This window comes from Gracilinanus agilis, chromosome 5 (assembly GCF_016433145.1).
Source record: "Gracilinanus agilis isolate LMUSP501 chromosome 5, AgileGrace, whole genome shotgun sequence".
Taxonomy (NCBI): domain Eukaryota; kingdom Metazoa; phylum Chordata; class Mammalia; order Didelphimorphia; family Didelphidae; genus Gracilinanus; species Gracilinanus agilis.
Genome location: NC_058134.1, coordinates 74114270 through 74140168, shown reverse-complemented (window position 1 = coordinate 74140168; position 25899 = coordinate 74114270). Strand labels below are relative to the sequence as shown.

Genomic DNA, 25899 nt, shown 5'->3' with positions numbered 1-25899 from the left:
TCTCTCTCTCTCTCTCTCTCTCTCTCACACACACACACACACACACACACATACACACAGAGTTTATCTAATACTTTGCATTTGAGATGACAAGTGAATTAGCTTGGCTGACAAGCACACTAATATTGGAAATATTGTTCTTGAATATTCAAACAGTATGTATTAAATAAAATACTACTCAATTGTAAGGGTAGTGAGAATACATGAGTGTGAGAAACAAAGGAAAAGAAATACAAGAATTAAAAAACCAATAAAGGAGTAAAAGACAGTCTGCTAAGGTTGTCCTTTGGCCTTTGTTTAATATTGATTAAAAGCCCACAATTTGCTTAGAGCTTCTTTTTCATTCTTATATAGTTATATTTCCAAGAATTCAAAGAAAAAATTATCTTCTTCATCTTTCCTTGTAACCATTTGGTTTGAGATGAACTGGGCATAAACCTTGGCCTTAGAAAAAACAACTTCAACACTGGAAATGAGAGGTTATGGCAGCTAACATTAACCCCCTGATTTTTAAAACAAGGCAAAGAGTTCATTCTGATCATATAGCTAAAATATTTGGAGATCATTTTCAAGTAAAGAACTCTAGACCAAGTTTATTTCCAAATTACCAGAGACCTCCAAAAATGAGCACTCTCTATGATGTGCTGCTCCTAAAATTGGTTCCTTATCTGGATTTCAAGTTAAATAGCCTTTAACAAAACCTCACATGTTTCTAGGGTTTTATAAGAATCTGTTAAGAAAGGTAGTGATTGATTTTTTTCATTAATCACTTGTATGCATGTAGCAATTTAAGTTTTACAAAGTATTTTCCTCACAAAAACCCCATCAAGTGGTTAATGAGTATTATTATTCTCATTTTGTTAGGGAAGAAACTGAGGTTCAGTCAACCAATAAGTATTAAGTTCTTCAGGCATTGTGCTAAGCAGTGAAGATACAAAGACAATGATGAAATTGTCTCTGCCTGCAAGGAGTTTATATGCTAATTGCTCAGAAAGATGTGTGACTCTTCCACAGTCATACATGTAGTAAATATTGTGACCAAGATTCCAACCCAGGTCCTTGAGACTCCCCCAGTCCATTGATTGTTTGATTTTGTTTTCAGTGAACCCCAGTGACCTCTATAATCTAGTTCCTCTGACCTTTTTGCAGGTAAATTTACATGCTGAAATTCAGCAAGCTAAGTGAAGAACATTAGGACTAAAATAAAAGATAGGGATGTGTGTGCCAACATATGCATGCAAAATAGAGACAGAGAGTAGGACAGAAATAAAGAGACAGAGGCCAAAACAGAGAGACAGAGACAGAGAATATACCAAAAGCTACAGGTATAATGTGTAGAGTTGCTTACAATGTCCTGTGCATTTAAATATATCATCTCTCTCATGTAATGTGCCCTCTGTTCATCTCCTCCTTTGTGTTCTCTGTTCTAGGTGGTACCACTATCCTGACCACAGAGAAGCCCACAGTAATAGACAGCACGATGCAGTCAGGTACAGCATTCTATGTTTGTTTGTTTGTCCTAAGCATGGCAGGAATCATGGGCAGTGTGTTCATTGTTCATTCATTTTTCAGTTGTGTCTGATTCTTCCTGACCCCATTTGGAGTCCTCTTGGTAAAGATACCAGACTGGTTTGTCATGTCCTTCTCTGGCTCGTTTTACAGATGAGGAAACTGAGGCAAAGAGGGGGAAGTGACTTGCCCAGGGTCACCCAGCTAGTAAGTGTCTCAGACCAGATTTGAACTCAGGAAGATGATGCTTCCTGACTCCAGCCACTGCTCCACTTAGCTACCTCAGCTCTCCTGTCTTCCAGCAGCATCTAGTCTCCAAGTGCCACGCTGTAGATATATTTTTTTCTCCTTTAATCCACATGTATATGCATCAGGGACTGAGATTTCCTTGCCCATGAGCCATTGCCAAATGGTGACAATCCCAGCTCTCCACCAAAGGAACTGAGTAACATACTTTGTTTAAACGCGGCACATCTAGGACATGGGCTGTGTTTGCAAACTGTGGGGAGAGGAAGCCTCGCAGGCAGCGGCAGCAGCAGCCTGACTGTTTATTTTCCTCTCCATACTGCAAAACCAAGACAGGCGAAGTTTGTCAGTTTTGCCTGCCGCAGAGTTGGCAGTCTTACAGTACCGTTTCCAGTGGGCCAGTGGGCGGGCCACAAAAAACGGGGGGCAGGAAACCGCTGCTCTAAACGTGTGCAGGAAGGAAAGTCCTCCGGGGAGCCCTGGGGCAGCACCTCCTCATTCTTGTATTAATAGAAAAGCTAATGACTTCCAAAGTCTTTCAGTGGCCATTTATCAGAGCTTAACCACACTTTAGGGTGATGGCCTCTTTTTTTTTTTTTTCTTTTAAGTATTTTGAGCAGTTCTTCCTCACAGACGCACACCGAAGGGAAAACAATCGGTATGGGCAAAAGCAGCAGTTTTTAAATACTTTCGAGTTAATCATTATGGTAAGGTGAATAGGTCAGTTTTTCAGTTTCTCCCATTTCCTTTATTAAAGCACAATCATCCGTGGTCTCCACAGTAATTTATTAACGGGGCATGTGGTGTATATCAATGTTTCCTCAACAGTCCAACACCATCTAGCCAACTGAAAGCAGAAAGGATTGGCCTAATTAGTATGCTTCCTTAAAGGACACTGTCACCGTTGACCTAATTAGGCAGCAAAACAAACTTCACTGAAGTTGAACTTAGCCCCTCAATGTCCCTGTTGGGCATTCAGGTTGCTGCCTCAGAGTCCTAGCTTAGTCTTAATACTTAAACATAAAAGTGAGGACTCCTCACGGGGGTGAATTCTAATAGTTTAGTTTGTTTCTTTCATGTTTTGTTTTGTTTTGTTTTTAACACAACATCCCCTTTTCTTTTTTGTTTGGTTCCTCCGGGCATTCAAACCCAGGACTTTCTGAACTTAAAGCAGCCCAGATAAATGCAAAGCGGTAGAAGCCTTGTTTGACTGGTTTCTGATAGATCACTCCTCCCCTACTCTTTAAGAATGGTTGTTACACGTATCCCTCCGCATCACTCTATGAGAAGTTCTCTAAAATCCGTGTCTAGCCCCTTTTTTTTCTTGGCAGTCAACGTAAGGCTTTAAGTAATAATCAGTACTAAGAAAATACAGCCAATTTTCCACTACAGGTGCTAATAGGGAAAGGAAATACAACCAACTGTCCATTAGGTGCATGAATGGGGGGAAAGGAATAGAATCGATTAAATGAAGTACTGATAATTTCCCTTAAATGCTTTAGTCATTCATTCCAATTTTCTGTTCAGTTGGAACAACTATTGAATTTGTGGTGAAACTGCTATCAGTTTAATTTCCCGTTCTATGTACTTGCCCATCTTCTGCTGGAGATGTTCATACCAGAGTGAGCTACATCTGATTAGACATTTTCTCTACAGATGTAGCTCCCAACACTTCTAATTCTTACCAACAAAAGTCAATGTGGTGGAGCAACCAGGTGACTCAGTGGATAGAGAGACAGGCCTATAGAAATAGGAGCTCCTGGATTCAAATTTGACCCCAGACACTTCCTTGCTGTGTGACCCTGAGCAAGTCATTTAACCCCCATTGCCTAGTCCTTATTTTTTTCTGCTTGGAACCAATACTTACTATTAATTCTAAGAAAGAAGATAAGAATTTAAAATTTAAAAGAAAGAAAGTAACAATTTAAATTTTATAAGAGAGAAGATAAGATTTTTTTTTTTTATTTAAGTTGATATACACAAAAAGTCCTCGTTACCCTAGGGGCTAACCTTCTGAAGGTGAACCCTTCTGATCACAGGATCATACATCTAAAATTAGAGATCATTTTGTCAAACTCTATCACTTTAAAAATGAGGGCTAACTGAAGTTAAGTGATTTGCTTGAGGTCACCATGATCCAAACTCAAGTCTTATAACCGAAGCCAGTGCTCTTTCCATGGGACTATGATGCTTCCCTCAGGCAACAAATAAAGTCCTTCATTGGGTCCATACTCCAAACCTTTCTATCTTTGTTGTGTTGTACCCAGATTTTAACCAATCAAGAATATAAGGCCATATTAGTTTTCCTCAATTGTTTGTGCACTACTGTCATAGCCTTCAAAAACTCATGGTCAGCTCCACAGCACACTGAGGCAACAGAGTAAGGGATTTTTTGAAGGTAGAGTTAATATAAAACTAAGTATTAGTAATATGAAACTGTCCAAAAGATAAACCTTAGGAAGAAATAAGATTGGAGAACCAAGCAAATTGGAATTCACAGTCAAGATAGTTTTCTCTTAGATAATTAAGAATTTCTAACAAGGGCTTTAAGAAAGTGACCCAAAAAAACTCCACTGATTGACTCATTTGATTTGAACTTGAAGTCAAGGTCACAGTTCTTTAGTTCTGCATAAAGGAACTCTGTTCTGTAGACAGACAGCAAGCAAGCCTGCCATCTCACCAATGGCAGAGTCAAAGGATACCCACCCAACTTCATTCAGTTCAACCCATCACCACTATAGAAAGGAGGGAGAAAAAAAAATTTTTAACAACCTCAAAGACCATATCCTACTGGTACTAAAGTATACAGGGTCATTTCTGTGTGCAAAAAGGATCTTGCTTTCAACTCCCTAATTTACTGCCTATTTATTGTCCAAGGGGTAGTTTGGGACTGCTGAATCAGCAGCTGCCATTTGGGAGTGGCAGTGGGGTAACAAAGCGGGTAAAAGTAACTCACAAAGAACTTCCTCTAAGATGTTTGTTTTCCAATTTATTGAAGTCAGTCATGACAGCATCCTTTAAGGAAGTACACTAATTAGACCAGTGCTTTTGGGCTAGCCTGATGGTGTCATACTGTTGAGGAAACACTGATCTGCATCTCACACACACTGTTGATAAATTACTGTGGAAGTGAAGGTTGATGATCTGGTACATTTAGAAAAGCTGAGGAACAGCAGCAGTCTAGCATCCTGGATATAACACTAGATGGGCAGTCAAAAGCCCCAGGCTCCTTACTATTACTACCACTACTAATAGCTTACATTTTTTAGTACCTACTATGTTCCAGTCAGTGCTAAGAGCTTTACAATTATTATCTTAATTGATCTTCACAGCTACTATAGGAGCTGGGTGTTATTATTACTCTCATTTGCAGATCAGAAAACTAAAGCAAACAGAGATTAAATGACTTGGCCAGAGTCACATAGCTTCTAGATATCTGAGGCCAGATTTAAACTCAGGATTTCCTGCCTCTAGATGCAGAACTCCATCTACTGAGCCACCTAGGCAAATCATTTATCCTCTCATAGGCTTGATCTCATCTGCCAAATGAGAAAAATAATACTTTTCCTATCTATCTCACAGGTTGGTAATGAGGAAAGTATTTTGTAAGCCTTAAAATGCTATATTAACATGAATTATTGAGTTATATTTCATTAGTGCCATCAAGCATAAAGCAGACTGGATGTTTATAGAGAATCTTAGATCTGGCAAGGACCTCAAAGGCCATTTAGTCTTGAATGAAAATTCCTTCTAAAACTCACCTGGCAGATGGGCCTCTAACCTTTGCTTAAAGACCATTTCTTTTTGTTTTGTTTTGTTTTTTGAAGACCACTTGTGAGGAAGAGTTCACTCACTACTGCCCTAGGCAGCCTTTGGATGGTTCCAATTATGAGGAAGTTTTTCTTGCTAGATATCAAGTCTACATCTGCTTCCCTAGTAACTTCCCCCTAACACTTCTACTTCTGCCCTCTGGAGTCATGAAGAACAAGAGGCAAAATTGATACCAAAACAGATGCTGAGATGATTGAAGGGTTCCTCTGACCCAGTTGGTTCTCCCCCAGCCAGTCTACCTAGTTCCTTGTGTGTCAAGGAACCTAGAAGCACTGGTCTCTCTCACTAGTTTTCATAAACTATGGAAAAAATCAGTACTTTCTATCAGGATACAATTAGTCATATAAAATCAACCAAAGTCTAATTCTTACCAGTGTTAGTAAGCTCAGAAAGGTTATTCTCACACCTTCCTGGTGGTTGCATTATATACAAGCTTCCATTAGTGTTTTGCCAAGACAGCTGGTGCAACCACCATCTTTTTAAATATACTTTCCCTCTACAAGGCCTCATATGCTCCTATGTCTTCAAAAATTGCTATAGCAACTCAAAGTGTGTTAGTGTCCTTGCAATTTCCATGCCCCTCATCACCTCTCCTAGTTTGAATTGTAAGGACCAGCCTGTGAGTTGGGAATGCTCCACTACTCAATAGAAACTTTGTATACTAGACTTTAAAATTAAATCCTCATGCACATTCACCATTAATGATTCAACTGTGAGTAAGATAGACTCTCTAAGTACAGCTGGTGCTTGCTCTCTGAGACTATAAATTTGTTTTAAGTTCACAATATTGTTTCCTGCTATTTTTTAAGAGTCAAGCAGGGACTTACCCACATTATTCCCATTTGCTTTAATGAGAATTGTGCAGCTATGGTGCCCAGATAGAATTTGGAAGATTTAGGGGTCAATATTCCAATGTTCAGTTTACATTTATGGGTATCTTGTGTCTCTAATTGCCTTTTTGCCCAGACCACAGTTTGAAATTGTAAGCCATACTCACCACCCTAAAATGCCTTCCCTTCCACCATTTCTTATAGAATGAAAAACTAGCCATAAACTGGTATAAATTCAATGGCCAACAGGAAAGAATGAAAGAGTAGAATAAAAGCACATGCAGCAATCAGCATGCTCTGATCAAAATTTAGATTCACCAGACCGAGAGGAACCTTGGAAGTTTCCGTGACCCACCATACAAGACCACACCTAGGACTTCCTAGGCAGATGATAATCTAAGTTTTTTTTTAAAAAGACTTCCAGGCAAAGAGATTCCTGGTAATAATAAAAATCTGGACTCATGTATTTGTGGCACCAGTAGAAATCCTTTAGCTTCATTCACAGATGTGGCAGTTTCCTCTACTGAAGGCTACGTGTAGGGTTTAGCAAAGCAAACATAATCTGAATTATATATAAAATGCCTCACTGCCTTCCTGTACTGGATGTTTGAGAATGACACACAAAAAAATAAAATGTTCCTATTAACATTTTTCTAACATACAGTTATGTATCAATATAGTTCAGTATGATCAAATTGTGACAGCCAAGGCTACCCAACCATTCCAACTTCAATTTATTGTCCTTCATCTACATAATTTAATCTTGCTAAACAAAAGTGTGGTAAATTTTGGAGCGGCTTTCTCATTCTTTAAAGAAGTCTTATTTCATGGTTATGAAAGACTAGGCATGAAATATATCTCTCCGGTGACTCCAGAGCTATGAAATATGGCCCTTTTCCACTAGCTGATAATGCTCACATTATACACATCATCTGGTTTCCTAGTTTATTTCTCTGGAGTTCTAGTGTCATCCTTTGGAGAGGTCAAATTGTCACTGGAATTAGGAATTTTTTCTACTCAATTTTGACAGTATATTGGGTGGAACCCTTCTTCCAGAATTTGATATGACTGGAAACAAATATTAGCATTTTCAAAATGTTCCTTGGACACCTGAAATGCAAAGAATTTCATCCTTATCTGTTTAATAGATCTTTCCATTAAAATTCCAAGTACAATGGTTAGAGTGCAAAGAAGGAAGGAGGGAGGGAGGGAGGAATAACAGAAATGGGGTAGATGGGGAAAGTAAAATACTTGGGCAAAGCTAAAAAAAAAAAAAAAAAAAAAAAAAAGCTCAAAACAAGATATGATCTCATTCTGGCCATCTTAAGCCCTAAGATACCGAACTTACCTTGCTGTACATGAATGAGTCTTGTTGTGGGGTTTATTTTAAGTGCAATTGGTAGGGTGCCCTAGTTGTCTCTCTCCCCTTTCCATTTCAATGCTGCCATCTTGTGGGCGGTCTAAACTAAATTAAAGGCAATGAAATTTGCTGCTGTCCCTCTAACTGGTTTCTGAAAGCCTTATTTTCCTTGACAAAAAAAAATTGTGGGTCAAGGCATTCATAACTTGTCACTGTATCTATTTTAAGTTTGAATTGGGGAGGGAGGAGACCTTCATTTTGCCAAAAATTTCCAACATTCAATAGTTTTTGTTGTTGTTGTTGTTGTTGTTGTTGTTCAGCATTCACAAGGTTAAGCGAAAATAATAAAGGACAGAATCATAAGAAAATCTTTTAAGATTATGTATTTGGGAAGGAGCATTGTCAGACAATGCCTTGCCAGATGAATGGGGATAGAGTTAATGTGTATCAATGAAATCCACAAATTCCAAAGGAAAAGTTTTTTAAAGATGAAAAATTTCTGGATGTTATTTAAATGTACATTAGTTTCACTTACCTCCATGATTTTAGGGATATCAAATGCTTTAAGTTGGGGAAAAGAAAACACACAAGCCATAAAACAAAAACATATTTAAATTTATTATATAAAGAACACAAAAATCTAATTCTCCTCTCCCAAAAAACTTCCTCAGGAATATCTAGTCTAACTCTGAGAACTTGAAACGTTAAAAGAGTATTGTGAAAATTTGGATAGACACCAGTATCACACTCTTAAAACAGTCCCGGTGTTCAGACTTTTTGAAATCTATGGGTTGGTCTCATACCATGATTTTTGTTTCTGGATTTCAGTTCATACAATTCAGCCTCATCAAGGACCATTAAATATTGTTTGAAAGGAAAGACTTCAACTGGCACTATACATGTCATTGAAAGATACCATCTTTAATTTTTTAATGTAAAAATAATTTGACATTGGCCTCTCAAATCTGTTCAAAGCCAGTAAAGAGCAACTAAATGAAATTTTGAAAACATTTGATATTTTCCCTGTGTTTCAAGTTCCTGGCAGTCCTGATACTTGTGGCCTTCCCAGAATATTCAAGTAGAAATGAACCTCATACAAATTTTCCTTCCAGGGATTAATTGAGGTCTCTATCTTATTTTAAATTGTATGATTAACTCTCTTTTTTTTTTCTGTCTCTTTTTCCCTTCTCCGCCCAACAAAGAATTTACCGCATATGGTTTTAACTGTGGATTTGGCTGGGGTTCTCATAAGACGTTCTGTCAGTGGGAACATGACAATCAAGTGGAATTGAAATGGAGTGTGTTGACGAGCAAAACAGGACCTATTCAAGATCACACAGGTAACCCTGAGTTCATGGTAAACTCCATTCTGCTCAAAAATCCCTTTAGAACCAGAGAATTCTGGATGGGGAGGGGGAGAAGGAGGCACCACACTGCTGTCTATGAATCTTGACTTAGAAAGTCATCCTGAGACAAGAGACTTACAAATGAGTTCCATTGACAACATATCCCATTTGTCTTTTTCATCTAATATAAAGATTTACTCAAGGCAAAGAGCAAAGAATGATGGCTTTATTTCTCCTATGAGCAATGTCCCTCCTGGGAAGGCATATAGAAAAGGAAAAATGACCATGAGTTAGTCCTTTTTGTACTTAAAATTTTTAAAAATTAAGTCACAGAAAGGCAGAAGTCACCTATAAAATATCTCATACAATTAGCCATCTACCCTACATAGGCTTAAAGACCTTCAAGAGACAAGGAATTCACCACCTCCCAAAGTAGTCCATTCTATATTTTTTTGAGAGTTCTAAATTGTTAATAAACTTATCTTTTATTTAGCTGAAATCTGTCTCTCAACAACTGTCCACTCATGACCCCTAGTCTTGCCCCCTGGAGCTAAGTAAAACAAATTGAATCTCTTTTCCACATATTAGCTCTTTAAATACTTGAAGCCAGCTAGCTCTCATGTTTTTCCTGGGTCTTATGATCAGTCATCTGATGTGTGGCTTGATTTCGCACACCTTCCTCCAGAAAACCTCTAGTTTTTTAATGCCCTTATGAAATTAGGAGCATATAAGAGTGGAACTATAATCATCCTTATTTTCAACAATATGCCTACTCCTTCTTACATTGTTGAGTGCCAGGTCTTTCTTCAATTCATATTTATCCAGTTGAATTTAACTCACAAATCTTTATATTTATCATCATTAAATGTCAACTTCTTAGAGTTGGTACATCATTCTAACTTGCCAAGATGTTTGGGGATCTTGATTTTGTTAACTTAAGTGTAACAGATAAAGAGTCAGGTTTAGGAATCAATGTACTTGTGATGAGTCCAGCTCATCAAATTATTTGTGGGCCACGGAAGGGGATAAGAGGAATGAGGTTGGGATCAGGAGGGTCACAGACAGACTTACAGACAGATTCAAAGGCCTCTTAGGGATCAGTGACGAAGTTTATTGATTGCAGGTAGATATTTAAAGAGAAAGTGATGTAGGCTAAGGGATTAGGTAAGCTTTTTACAGGGACAATGATTAATAATGATTTCTTATCGTAGTACAATGACTTAGTTTACCTCACCAAATCTTAGACAGAATTTCTATAGGATAATAAATCACAGGTAAATATGTAACCATCTAGCCAGACTTCTCACAGAATTCCTGCATCAGTATTTTCTTGGAAGAACACACAGTTTTTACAAAGTATAGCAGGGAAGGATTAGAAAAGAGGGGGTTGGGGGGCCTAATGTGAGAGGTGATTCTGGCCAGACAATGGCTTTGATTTTACTGGGGTCCACTCTCACTACTGGGGGCTACATACTTACTATGTTAGATCCTATACATAAAAATGAAAATGAAAAAGTCCCTGCCCTCAAGAAGCTTACATTCTTTTGGAGGAAACAATCTATCCGCTTATAAGTATAGATATAAAATAGATGCAAAATAAATACAAGACAATCTAAGGAAAGTAATAACAATAATAATAGGTGGCATCTTTATAGTCCCTATATGTGCCAGGCACCATGCTATGTGCTTTAGAAATATTAGCTCATTTGGTCCTTACAATAACCCTGAGAGATAGATTCTTTTGTTATATCCAGATATGGATAAATAATCTCTCCTTATTTCATGTTATCTACAAACTAGATAAATTAGATGCTTATGCCTTTCATTTATTTTTTTAAAACCCTTATCTTCTGTCTTAGAATCAATTCTATAAGGCCTAATTAATGTGGGTTAAGGGATTTGTCCAGAGTCACACAGTTCTTCTTCAGTTCCTACTTATCCAGTTGAGTTTAATACAACAAAATTAGGAAGTGTCTGAGGTCATATTTGAACCCAAGACCTCACATTTCTAGGTCTGGCTCTCAATTCACTGAGCCATCTAGCTGCCCCCTTGCTTATGCCTTTATTCAGGTCATTAACAAAAAATACTAAATAGAATAAGGCTAAGGAGAAGAGTGCTCTGGCGGCTCCCTAGAAGTCTTATTCCAGATTGACTTCAATCCATTCAATAAACACAATATTTACAGTCATGTCCAAATCCAACAGACTGTACTTTCCCTAGCCCATATCTCTTCACCTTGTCCACAGGGGTATCATAAGACCTCCTCAAATGAAATATAAGTATACTATGTCTACAATATTCCTTTTTAAAGAGCTGATTAAAGTCAAAGTCACTCAGTACTTAATCTCTTCTTTAGGTGTTAAGTTAGACTAGAACTAGATGGTTTGTTATGCCAGTTCTGTCTTGAAAGACTTCAACTTCCTTAATTTCTGAACAGGTGGAGTCTTCATTTAAAAAAAAAAAAAGCCCAAACCAGCCCTATCATTTACCCCCCAAAATGACTCTTCCACACCTTGTAGAAAGAATCTAATAAAACAGCAAACTGGGAAGGAACAATCCCAGTTTCTTTTTCCTCATTTTCCCAGCTCACTTCCTCTTTGACATTTACTTAGCTGATAATATAAAGAAGTACGAATTTCCCATCTTGGATAAAAACTTTCAGCACACACTGGTATTTTTCCAAAATACTGCTTATTCAGAAGTAATGGCTTCCCCAAGGATCCCTCAGAGTTGGAATTTGCTGGTGTGTTGAGACCTCATTAAAAGAATATCCCCCTCATGTTAGTGCTTTGGTAGAGTGGGTCAGTGGGCACGAGTATTATTGGCCCATTTTGCTCTTCCCCTTTTAGCTAGTGAATCGAGTCATTAATTGTGCTAGATGGGCTTTCCTCTTGCACTGCTCTAACCTCCCCCTCCCCCTTGCCCTAATGAGAATGACAAGGAAATTAGATAAAATTGGACTCCTTCAGTCCTTGAGACACTTTCCATTGAATCTTAAGACAAGTTCTTTTAAAAACTTAAAATACTTTGACTACAAATGGCACTGTACATATAAATGGCATCAAATTAACTAAATGCAATTAGCTGAAATGAAGGCAGTAATGGTGAAAAAATTGATGCAAAGTGAAGGCAAATGGCTCAGTAAGATCTGACATTCAAAGAAGGTTAAAAGCTAAGCGAGCCAGAGACTGACAAAAGCTAAAAGGCTGCAGAAGGAAAGCACTAATTGAGACAATGAACACAAGAGTTCCTGACCCAGAACAGGGATAAAATCCCTAAAAGGAAAAATATCTGTACTGTCTGACTATACGTATCACACGAGCTATTCTGAGCTTAAATTAACAGCCCGAAAAGTGCTGCTTCCTATGTTTTCATGACCACCCATCTCAGCTTGGTTATTAGACCAGTTCTGCCATTATCAAAAATAAATAAGCGTCTTAAAAAGCTAACAAAAACTTCACACACACACAGAGTTTCTGAGTTTTTCACAGTCACTAGTTTTCTTCTTTTCTTCTTTCCTTTCTCTTTCTTTCTTCCCATTTCTTTCTACCTCTTTCTTCCTTCTTTCCTTTCCATCTTTCTTTCTTTCCATCTTTCTTTCTTTCTTTCTCTTTCTTTCTCTCTCTTTCTTTCTTTCTTTCTTCCTTCCTTTTATCCTTCCTCTTGAGAAAATTTTGTTATTCAAGCCATGGGAACAATTTTAAAATAATATTATCCAGACACTATGTCATGCTGCCCAACTTTAGATTTATCTAAAGTAGCCCTGTTGGAATTTCCATATTAGACTTGTAACCATGATGGTTTCTTTGCCAATTTTTTTTTTGGGGGGGTTTTTGGTTTTTTGCATTTGGAGGATTTCTTTGGAGGAGAGAGGTACAGTTGAGCCAGAGGAACCTTCCTTTCAAGGGAAACACAGATCTGGAAACAAAGCTTTAATCAAGCAGTATCTAAGACAATGTTGTATTATTCCCCTGTAGAATATAAGTTCCTAAAGGGTTGGACCATTTTTTTTTTTGTATCCCTAGTGACTTTCAAAGCATTTTACACATAGTAGGTGCTTGGCAAATATTTGTTAGATTAAATTGTTGAATCATTGATCTTTTGCATTTTTCTTAGATACTCTAGATAAAAAGGCAGGAAGTCAGGAAAATTGGCCTACTCTTGGATTTTTGCTATTGTTCATTTTAGTTATGACTGATTGATTCTTTGTGACCCATTTGGAATTTTCTTACCAAAGCTACTAGATTGTTTTGGCATTTTCTTCTCCATTCTCTTGGTTAGGGGAATCCCTTTTTTTTAATTTAAAATTCAATTAATTAATTAATTTATAAAACTTAACTCAGAGAAGGGAAAATAATGTTAATTCATTCAAACCAAGAATTTGAACTGAATTAATAGTAGTTCACTTTGAGTTCATATTGTATTAAGATAATAGGATTTCAAGCTAAAAAAAAGGTCTTTGGAATCATGTAGTCCAACCCTTTCATCTTTCAGATGAAGAAAATAATGTTCTGTTTTTGTTCTATTCTGTAGTTTTAGAAAATACATAGATTCATTTCCAGCTTTAGTTGACTTTTTAGGTATTTCATTAGTATTCAGTGGAAGAGGGACTTTGGGTGGGAAATTTGATCAAATTGAATTTATGGCTTAAGTTTTCTGTTTTATTTTGTTTTGGTGTTAGTCCAAGTTGGGTTTTGTCTGCATTTGAAAAGGCAGTGTGATAGTGTGGGAAGGGAAATATGTTTGGATTGTGATTCAGGAGATTTTTATCCCAGCCTTAATTAATTGTCTCTATGGTTCTGTTAAGATCCTCTGATCTACTACCACTAACTTGAGCAAATCATCCTACTTCCTTGGGCCTCCAGTTTTCTTTGTAAAATGAGGAGGCTAGATTAGTCAGACTTCAGGATCTTTCCAACTCTAAAATTTTATTTTCTTAAATATTAGTATTTATTTGGTTCTAGCCCATGTTTTTAATATTATTTATTGCTAACTATTTCTTAATGTTGATTACTTATTATTAGTAGAAATATTTTAAAATTATTCCCATAGCATTCAAAGTGTGCTTTTATTTAGATCCTTGAAGGCAAAGATAATATATGTTGCCAAAAGTCTGATCAAGGAAAATAATACTCATTTATATTTAAAATGAGTTACCCTGACCTAGTCTTTTTAAGTAATTCTGTGGAATAATATTGATCCTCCAGAAAAGGTAAAATAAAATAAAAACAAAAACCCCTGATTATTACTTTCTATTTGTTCTGAACTTCTCTATTAACCTTATCCTACTTCCCAATCTAAGCTTAGTCTATTTCCATAGTGCTGGCTTCATTGTACCCTCCCTAAATTCTATTTATTCTTTCCACCTTTAAAGTTATAACCTTGTATAACAAGTAGAACTGCTTGTCAGCTCTGGGAGGGGGTGGGAAAATATTATAAATTAAAAAAGGAAAAAAATTGATTATATATGAAAGGCACATAGATTATTGTTAAGTAAACTTATAGCTACTAAAGATTTTCTCCCAACATAGTTGCCAGATTTTATTAAAGTAACAGAAATTCAAATCGGTAAGTATTATTTTTGAAGAACTGAAAATAAGCAAATAAAATATAAAAACACCTCTTTGTTCTTGTGAAACACAAAAAATAAAAATAAAAAAGTTATATTCATTCTCAGAGCAAACCTACAGCTCTCATTTCTTGAACTTGCTCTGCCTTCCCACCTCCATATTCCTCATAACCTTCTATTTCCTTTCAAATCCTACCATTTCCATGACTAACCTAAACAAAGTAGGTACTATCATTATCTCTAGTTTTATAATTAAGGAAACTGAGGCAGACAGAAGTTAAATGACTTGGCCAGTGTTACACAGCTGACTTTAGGCTCCAACACTCTATCCACTATATCACCTAGCTGCAATTTACCCATCAAATGCAAGAAACTTAACCATCTCGTTCTTGTACTTAGCCCAAATTAAGTACCTGTCCTTTAATGTGTTGGATTTCTTGAGACCCCAAAATCTCAATTTTCCTAAATAATTAACTTTATTTGGACTCTAATCTGGTGCCTGGGCCTAAATAGGAACAATTCTCACAATTCAGAATCATATATATTGTCTGTGGTATACTACTACTACTACTACTACTACTACTACTACTACTACTACTACTACTACTACTACTACTACTACTACTACTACTACTACTACTACTACTACTACTACTACTATTACCATTACCACTACTATTAATATTTTTATACTGCCTACTATGTGCCAGACATAGTGCTAAGTGCTTCCCAAATATTATTTCATTTTATCCTCACAACAATACTAGAAAGTATTATTATTTTCCCCCATTTTACAGTTGAGGAAACTGAGGCAAATAGAAGTAAAGTGACTAGCCCAGAGCTTTGAAGTTTAAGTGTTTGAAGGTGGATTCTAATGCTAGTCCTTATGACTCCAGACTCAGATCTCTATTTACTTTGCCCCCTATCCTTTGAATATAAGAAAGACCCAACCAGAAGAAAACCAAGCAAATTTTTTTAAAGCAATGAATTATTATTTTATAAAATTGTAATTGTCTCAATTCAAATTTTACACAGAACATAGGCCAGCAGCTAATGAAGTGTTGTTGATTCATTTTGACCAACATCTCTACCAAAAACAAACAAACAAAAAAAGGATTTCTGTTATCTGTAAACTTGTTCATTGTGTATATGGGCATGTCCTTGTCAGTACTGGCAGCAGCTAGGGACAGTGGGGACATCTCAATGGACCAGGAGTCAGGAAAATCTGAGTTTAAATCCCATACCTAGCTAGAAAGTTCACCTGTAAAATGGAGACAATAGGAACATTTACTTCATCAAATTGTTTTGAAGACCAGATAGGAGCATAGATCTAGACACAGATGTGAATAGACACACATATGTATCCATACATAGCTATATTCCATGCAGATATATATGGATGTGTACATATATGTGTAGAGATCGTTTTTATATATAAAGTGCTTTGCAGCTATCAACATCTTCATCCTTATCTTCCTCATCACTGACCATGATGAAGCAGGATGCTTTAGGAGATAGTCCAGGCTCTGCTCAAAGTTTGGCTGGTCCCTAGCACAGTGTCATTTACACATAGATTCAACTCAATACTACAAACATTTACAAGGCCATTCAACAAACACTGACAACAAATGTCACCAGAAGAAGTTCTGGGTATGTTTTAATGAAGAGTCAAGAGTCCCTTTTAATTAGTCCAGTTGGTGTTTGTATGCAAATGAACATGGCAGGAGTGGAATTAAAGGTGCTCGAAAAACAGTTTGTTTTCTCCAAGAAGCCAGACTTCATCCCCAAACCATGACAAAAATGATCTTGGTTCCAAATGAACAGGAGATGAATTAATGAGGCTTTGCAGAATAGAGAATTACCACCAGGCTTTTCTCCTAATCGGGCTTTTGTTGCAAACATAAGCACAGAAGAGCTTTGGCTACCAAGCAAGGATTTTTAGAGTTTCTCTGGGTGGGGTCCCCATTTGTCCTTAGTACAATGGGTCCTGGCAGTTTAGTCTGGGGAAAAATAGACTTGGGGCAGCAGGGGGAAAGGGACATTTCAAAGGAAAAGAAGCAATAATAATAATAATAATAATAATAACCATGAATGTAGCCACTCTTCCTAACACAGTCTTATTGTCACAGCAGGAGATGGCAACTTCATCTATTCCCAAGCTGATGAAAATCAAAAGGGCAAAGTGGCTCGGCTGCTGAGCCCCGTCGTTTATTCACAGAACTCTGCCCACTGCATGACTTTCTGGTACCATATGTCTGGTTCCCATGTTGGTACCTTGAGGGTCAAGCTTCGCTACCAGAAGCCAGATGAATATGATCAGACTGTCTGGACTGCCATTGGACATCAAGGGAACCACTGGAAAGAAGGACGTGTTTTTCTTCACAAATCTCTGAAACATTATCAGGTATGGTGGCTTTCTTGGGTTTGGGGACCCAATTGATTACATTTCAGTTGGATAATGTTAAAAGGCTTTGGAAACAGAGGCAGAGAGATCAGATCAAGCTCCCTTTGAAAGAAATGGCTTGGGGGTTATGCAAGAGAAATGAGGGGAGAGAGAGCAGAATATATTCCAGAAATTCCAGAAGACTTCACTTGAGTCTGGAATATTGTTGCTTTGAAAGTAATCATGGCAGCTTGTCTTCTGGTTTCCCAAATTATATGAACAGGAGCAATTACCTCAGAAGGAAAAGAAAATGCTGCCTTACAAACTATTTATGGGCCACCACAATGTTTCATCCTTTTCATCTGATGATCTTTTTCCCCTAGTTTTAAAGTTTCTATTTTTAAAAAGAATGTGTGAAGTGATGCTCTCTACCTTACCAACCAGCTAATACCAATTGATGAGCAAAGTATGTGCTTATGTGAAAGCTCCTGAATATAATTTGGGTGCTGTTGCTAGAGCTGAGCAAGCATTTGTGAGCACTGCAATTTAGCACTCTCAGTTAAACAGTGTGAAAATCTTCTCACTCTGCTAGGTGATTGTTGAGGGTGAAATCGGAAAAGGAAACCTTGGAGGAATCGCAGTTGATGACATTAGTATTAATAACCACATGTCACAGGACGACTGTAAAAGTAAGTATGAGGTGCCACAGAGTGGGACCAAAGAAGATATGACTTAGAAAAATGTTCTCCATTCTGCTCTTGTCTTTACCTTGTTCCTATGGGACTAGATTTTCAAGATTCAGTAGGTACTGGTGAGCTATGAACATCAGTGAGATCATATTTCAAATCAAGTCATTTCCCATTTCCAGGGTCCTATAACCTCTGATGGAGGCATACCAGAGAGAATAGAGAGAGACCCCAAAAGTATTATCCAGGTTACTGGATGACTCTGATAACAAACAACTATGACCACCATAGCTTTTTCATGTTCGAAGACTTCAGGCAATTCACGATGATAAAAAAAAAAATGCTCCAGGATACAGAGGTGAACATAGGGAAATTTAACTAGATAAACCCTAGCAGACATACTATTTCACCACAAAGAGGTCGCACCTAGCTCATGATCTCCTAAGATCTTCCAGAGCTTCCAGAACAAATAGCTTTGCAATAGTCATTGAATGGGCCAGTTTCACAAATTCTAATCCAGGAGTTCTGCTGTGTCACTTTTCTATTTGTATCCCTGGGGGGTAACACAGAGCTTTGCTCAGAGTTCTTTTAATAAATGCTTGTTGACTGGTCTGTTAATATATAAAGAAAATGATTGATGTAATATATAAATAAATAATATATTGAGATAATATATTAACTAATTAATATATGATGTGATATCATGCATCAATATGTAACATGTTGATATAACATAAACAGATTGATATAATATATCAATATCTGATATATCGATATAATATATAAACATAATATATTGATATAATATTTAAATAAATTGATTGAGTTAATATATGAATAAATAATATGTTGATATAATATATAAATAAATCCTCCCTGCTTTTTGTTGTTTAGTAATTTGTTCAATCACGCCTGACTCCTTGTGACCTCATTTGGGGTTTTCTTGACAAAGATACTAGCATGATTTGTCATTTCCTTCTCCAGCTCATTTTACAGATGAGGAAACTGAGACCAATAGGGTTAAGTGACTTGCCCAGGATCACACAGCTAGTAAGTGTCTGAGGCCAGATGTGAACTCAGGAAGATGAGTCTTCCTTGACTCCAGGCCCAGCACTCTATCAACTATGGCATCCTTCTTTTTGTCTGCTGTTGATACATGCTTTTGAAATGGAGGAGAGGACTAGTGAATGCAGCTGCTCCTGGTTGGCATCCCATCTTGGTTCCTTTGTGTGATAGCACACATTTAGAGCCCTTAGTTCATCAAATGTCTGCTTTGGATGCACTACTAAAGAATAGAGTAAATGCAGAGCTATATCTAATAACCAATGTCTATAAAAATAGGTCATATAGACTGGACTTTTATTAAATTGGCATTGGGAGAAATTCCCAGATGAGGAAATTTCCTTTATCTTGGCATCTCAACTTTTTTCCTATAATTCCTACTCTTAGAAAATTGTTCATGGCACTAAGATGTTAATCAGTTTGCCCAGGGCCACATAGCCAATTGATATCAGAAGTGACATTTGAACCAAGGTTGTCTCATACTCTACTGTGCCACATTGCTTCTCTAAGTATGGTCCAAAAATTGTTATTAAGGGCAGTGTCTATACTACACCAAAAATTCCTGAGAGATAACTGAAACATTGAAGTAATTTGATCATTTTAAGTATTTTGATGTGTAAATGCATATAGCCAACTTGGAAAGTTTGACCACATGAAATATTATGAAATTATGAATACCATAAACATGTTTTGTTAAGAGCTAGCAAAAAAGATTTCTCTACTCCAAAATTCCTGAAATTAATTTTTTTATTAAATAATGAGAATTATATTTTACCCCCAAAGTTGGCTATGGTGATAGTACCACTTTGAAGCATGTCTGATATTGAAAAAATTAGAGAAAATAAATTTTCATTCAAAATTTAAAAAATTTTTAATGCTTATTTTATACTAATTTCAAAAGACATTGTTAATATAATTGTAATAGCATACCTGTTTATTTTTCTTAAGTACCATTTATTCTACTGTAAAGTTGTTTATCATCATAGAAATTCACCACATTGATTATAATTAAAGAGGACAAATCTGTGACATCAGTTTAAGGGGAAGGAAACCTATTCTTTATAATGGATTGTTTTTTTTTTGGAAATGCCATTGCTTTCCCAAAGTCATTTTCCCCACAGTGTGTTTAACTGCAGACCCTAAAGCACAGACCCTAAAGCATTGGTAGAAATATGACTGACTCAGTAGTGGCAACTGGGGGAAAAAAAAAAAAACAACAGTGAAAAAATGCTTATTTCTTTGATCTATGGAAGGAAATATTACATTTGATATCCCAGTTGACTGGTATAAATTGTATTTATCAGGTCGTGACAAGGAAGAGTAATGCTTAATACTTTGGTGCTGGCCACTGACAATTACTCATAAGGCCAGGTTGGCTAGGGCACAGCATAGGGCTATAAGAGAATAAATGGAGTTCCCAATTGTCGGATCCTGGGGGCTCCTCAAGCAATATCTAAGGAGGGTTCTGGAGATTTCTATATGCTCATTTGTATATTTTACAATACCTACATGAGTTACCTTCCCTTCCCCAGCCTTTGGGAAGTATCCCCTTGTAAAAGATCAATTACACAACTTGTTGAACATTTATTACACAAATTTTCAGGGCAGCTAGGTGGCTGTGTTATGTACTCCAAAGGTGTTTAGCAAGTTAAATTGCTTTACAACATTGATTTCATTATAGAAACCTGACCTGAATTTGGTTACAAAGACCAAAGGGCAGCATTCCATGCCTCCTACCTGAAGCATAGGAAGACTGGAGTAGCTAGAAACTTGGATAAAGCCTGAGGTCAGGAGGGTCTGGGTTCAAGTTTGATCTCAGACACTTTCTAGCTGTGTGTCACTTAACCCCATTTGCCTAACCTTTGGCATTCCATCTTAGGGCTGTTACTAAGGCGGAAAGGAAAGGAAAGGAAAGGAAAGGAAAGGAAAGGAAAGGAAAGGAAAGGAAAGGAAAGGAATATATGCACTTGTGTGTTCTATGTGTTTGTATTTTTAATTATCATTATCTATTTCTTTTTTCCTCATTAGAATCAATAGATATGGATAATAAGGACAAAGAAAACCCACATGCTGAAACAGGTAATATTGTCTTACTTACATGTTCTCTTTAATCTTTATTTGTGCTGTCATTGTAGTGAAATTTTTAATATAAATCCTTCAAGCTCTGGTTTGGATTATGGTAATATACCATAATAAGATTCCCCTTGATGATATCAATTAGCTCCTACTCCTACTTCATTTTGTTTAAGAGTTTCAGCCCAGTGGAATATTTTGTGGCTCTAGTGAAGGCCTACTTATCCTAGAGAAACATCTTCATGCTTTGAAATCTAATGGTGACCAATTCAAACTCTTCCTCCTGATTATTCAGCAGATTTAAATTATCCAAAAATGGTAACAAACTGTTCCTCTTGGTGTTATTGTGTTTGGCCTCCTTCTTCCATTTCCTTCTTAATCCACAAAAATCCTGGTTTTCATAATAATTTAAGATTTTTACTTTTAATTAATCCTCACCTGAGAAATTTCTACCTTTAATTGGTTTAGGAATTGTCGATGGCAACCAAACTTGGCCCTTTGTAGAATCTAGAACTCAAAAGGGACTTCCTAGAGCAGTGTTAGCCCCTTGAGGAAACTGAGGCCATATTATGGTCCAAGGTCACCCAGGTAAATAAATAACGGAACTGGAAGTCAAACCCAAGACTTCTGATTCTAGAGCAGGCATCTTCCACTCCCTGCTGTATCCAGAAGTGCACTTGGTGTATAGCCATTGGGCTGCCAAGCACATTAATATATACTTCATGGTTCTTAGTTACAGTCTCCACACTGTCATGTAAACCTTACTAGACACTGTTTCAAAACAATATTTCATCAAGGGAGAGAGTATTAATATGTCCCTTGGTTTGTATTCCCCTTGCCCTGGTTAGGGACCCACGGCATATATTTTTAGTTTTCTTTGATTAGAATTGTTGTTGTTGTGAACACCATTAAGTAAACACCAAACTTGTCCAGCATTAACACTTTTTAGTCTCCTTTCTAGTACAAGGTAATTAGTCACCAGGCTCTCCTGTTAATAATTCCTTACACACCACACTGAAGCACAGATTTCCCCAGTGACTGATTTACAGAGCTCTACTGCTTTCTGTAGTGAAACCACCAGGACTGTGAAGCCACGGAGTATGAAATAACTTCTAGCCAGTGTGGTATCTTGGCTATACTGTATGCCTCTCTCAAATACATTCCAGTTTTCCTGAGCTCTGCCCAATTTCTCCATGTTTTTAGCTCTCAGAATGAGACTATCTTGAAGGCTTCATTCTGCCTTGAATGAAAACACAGTAGGCTTGGAAAAATATTGTTGTGTGGAGTGAAAATTTTACACTTGGGCAGGACAGGCATATGTGTAATACTCGTGGGGAGACTGGGGCCTCTGTCACATAAAAGGAGGGCACTGAACCTTTCCTCGTGCCTGATTTTGGAGTTAGCCAAATGAACAAGTGATGCTTTAATCGCTACACTAAGTGTTTTGACTTTAGTGGGTTGAGTAAGCATTTCAAAAAGCAAGACGACTAAAGGTTTGACTGGTATTTATTACATGGAGTTATTGGGCAGCTAGGTAGCATGATGAATAGAGCACTGAGCTTGGAGTCAAGAGAACTTGAGTTCAAATCCAGCTTCAGACACTTACTAGCTAGGTGACTCTGGCAACTATATAGTGAAGATAATAATAGCTCCTACCTCCTAGGGTTGTTGTGAGAAATGTAAAGTGCTTCTTAGCACAATGCCTAAAAGTTGGTAAAAACTATATAGCTATCATCATTATTATTCGCTAACCAATTTAGACAGAGGCATTCAAGGTGGCATCCATCATTTCCCAGGTTATGAATATAACAGCCCTAGAAAATCTGAATTAGAATAAAACATAGCCCTTGCTAATCAGACATGTCATACACCCAACCCAAAGCCAGCATCCCTCTGACCTCACCCAGGCATAAGATACTGACCTCCCCACAGGTCACCTCAGCTTTCATAAATTCACTAAGGACACTAATCTTGCATTTTTCTCATTTTTTCCCATTTACTGTCATTGGTATTCTGACTTCTCACAAAGGCATTATTTCTACCCTTTCCCCCACCTCCTTAGGAAGCACACCAAGATACGGCGAAAGTGAGGAGAACATCTCTAGGAAGCCAGGCAATGTGTTGAAGACCTTGGACCCCATCCTCATTACCATCATAGCCATGAGTGCCCTCGGTGTCCTTCTGGGAGCCATATGTGGTGTTGTCCTGTACTGTGCCTGTTGGCACAATGGGATGTCTGAAAGAAATTTATCTGCTCTGGAGAATTACAACTTTGAACTTGTGGATGGTGTAAAGTTGAAAAAAGACAAACTGAACACACAAAACACTTACTCGGAGGCATGAAGGCAAAGATGAAAAGACGTCAAGGAAATGAAGTGGAAGGACGTAATTTAAGCGTGCTGGGGAACTGTTAATCCTGTTCATCTTCCTTTACTGTACAGGCTGAAACAGGCGTTGATGACGCTAAGCCAAGCTTTTCTCAGGAGGTTTGATGAGTATAGCCGACAGACAAACCTGAACAATCATCTGTATTAATAATCCGACCATGGACAGTCAACTTTTTCTGTTGGTTTGATTTAAATAATCAGATGCTGGTGTTGAGACCAAGTAGGATTGACTTTTAATGATTCCTTTTGTCCTTTCCCCATACCCCTCTCTTTCTCCTTTTCCTTTGATGGATTTTATTCTAAACTGTGCAAAATCCAAGATGCTGTCACCAAGTGTATTCAGTGGGGTCCCTTTGCTGCCTGTAGCTCAGTGCCCAGAAAAGATTGGATTAACAGCGATTTAGTGGACTCTCACGCCTGACTTGTGTATAATTGCTCGTGTTGTGTATAGGCAAAGAAGGGTTAGGCTGTTTTCTTGAGTACCGTCGCCACAGTACCGGTATAGTGTGTCAGCTCTGTTTACGAAGCAATACAGTCCAATCTCCCTTGATGTTTTCAGTGTTGTATCGACTTCGTGCTTGTGAACTCCATACACAATAACGTGCCATCATCAGCCACAACTGGCCACCGACCCGAGTGTACCGCCGGAAACCGAAACAAACAGTCCTTGGCACTGGCTAATTTATGTCCTCTCAAGTGCCTTTTCGTTTGTACTGGTTCTCATTGTGTTCACTTGACCAACCCGCTATCTTTCCCTCTGATAAAAAGAAGCCCTTATCTCTAATCAAACCCTGGTGGTGTCCTGACTAAGAAGAAAGTATATTTTAGTGTGAGATGTCAACCCCCACCTTCAAATCCTACCCCCACCCCCAGGAAGGCAAGGGCTCAGAAGATTGGGCAACTTGGCTTTGATTGTTCTACTTTTTCTGTAATTCAGTTCCATGTCTCTTGACCCTTTTGTAGAAAGCTGCAATATCCTCTTTTATTGTCCTTTCATATGGAATGTATTTTCAGATGTAAACTCTTTCTTCTCCTCTTCTTCTCTCTCTCCTATCTCTGTCTTTTCTCTCTTATTAAAAGATAGGCATTTGCCATTGTCAAGGAAAGAAACCTGCAGCTTTAATTTGCTGGCAATGGCGGAGGATTTTACTAGACTTTGTTTAAAAATAAACAAATAAGGGGATATTCCTAATTTTACCCCCATCCCCCAAAGTCTAACTTTGGGCTTCTTGTTAACTCTGTAAAGTGACAGTATCCTTTTTCCTTCAACTTTATGCTCATTTGATCTTTTTTTATCTCAAAATCAGAATCAAAATTAATTGAAGTATTTGGGTTCAGTGGGAAAAAATAAATTGGGGGCCTATGGGGTGTGCTTTTTTCCAGAATTTAGTTACAAATGAGACCTCCAAGAAAGGCTGGACAAAATCTCAATGAGAAATATTCCATTGGAACCTTCTTATTTGGGTCTCAGGTTGCCTAAGTAAGTAAGGTTGTCAGATTCCTTTAAATCCTGATGACACTGTTTGGTTGCAAGATGAGAGGAAAATAAGAGAGCTAGTGATTAATTCAAGAGTAAAACTCCAGATCTGGAGGTCAGGAAAGGAAAACGTTTGGAGATGAAGAAAGTAGGAAACATTAAAACCCCTATCAAAAATTCACTCAGAAGCAGGGGGAAGTGTTGGCTCCTGTGAATGAATGCCTCTGGGCTTCTTTCCAAGTCGCTGAACAAAATAGAAGCCTTCTGTGGGGCAGGACTTAGGGCTCCTAACACCATAGCAAGTGAGACATCCTGGTATCAAGGCAGCCTGTGAATTATCCCAAAGAAGTTTTGATTGTTTTCAGTGTACTTGTGTCATGTTGTATATAATGAGTTGTAAGTCTTTCCCCTTCTCCTGAACAAGGACTGGTCTCTCAGATACACTCCTGGGAGTCACATTTGCATCCTAGTGTGGAACACCCTTTCATCTTGTTTTAATTGGATTGGAAATGCTGTTTGTTTCTTGTAAAGTATGGAGGGCCACAAAAGAAGAAGTTTTGTCCCTGATGGCATCCAGTCCAGAACCAGGACTAAAGCACTAAAGACTTCATTTATTAGAAGGTAACAGACTTCAAGTTGCCTTCAACCAAGGAAAAATGATACTGCGACTTTAAATTAAAAAGTATCTTGCACTGATAAATATATTTAAAAATTATATGTTTATAAAGTTATTAATTTGTAAAGGCAGTGTTACAGAATGTTCAGTTTATATTGTTTTAGATTGTTTCATAATTTTTAAAAGTGTAAAATAACATATTTTTTTTCTTTATTGAAAAACTATAAAAAAAATCTTCTGTAGTAAAATGATTTCATTTTACTGGTATATTATTGCTTCATGTTTTGTACCATCATGAAATTTTGTGCAAATTTTTTTTACAGAAATTTTTATTTTCTATGACAATAGGACACTTGTAAATTGTTATTTCAAAATGAACAGTGAAGCCTTAACTTTAAATGACGTTTGTATTCTCAGACACTGAGTAGCATAAAATCCACCTAGAACTGAACTGTAACTGAAATCCCAAACTATGACTACTACATTCCAAAGAAACAGTTGGATTAAACATTTTCATAAAATA

At 37.3% G+C, this 25899-nt stretch overlaps 1 protein-coding gene across 4 annotated transcripts in view; it reads left to right on the top strand.

Moving 5' to 3' along the window:
- NRP1 (neuropilin 1) overlaps nucleotides 1-25899 on the top strand; it is a 197076-nt gene extending 171177 nt beyond the window's left edge. For 2 of the 4 annotated variants that reach the window (XM_044678433.1, XM_044678435.1), the window contains 6 exons: nucleotides 1431-1490; nucleotides 8979-9116; nucleotides 16825-17096; nucleotides 17668-17764; nucleotides 20852-20902; nucleotides 22959-25899. In XM_044678433.1, the coding sequence (XP_044534368.1) occupies nucleotides 1431-1490; nucleotides 8979-9116; nucleotides 16825-17096; nucleotides 17668-17764; nucleotides 20852-20902; nucleotides 22959-23239 (899 nt within the window). In that variant the 3' untranslated portion in view covers nucleotides 23240-25899. Of the gene's footprint in view, nucleotides 1-1430; nucleotides 1491-8978; nucleotides 9117-16821; nucleotides 17097-17667; nucleotides 17765-20851; nucleotides 20903-22958 lie in introns of all 4 variants that reach the window. The other 2 variants (XM_044678434.1, XM_044678436.1) reach the window with 2 other exon arrangements.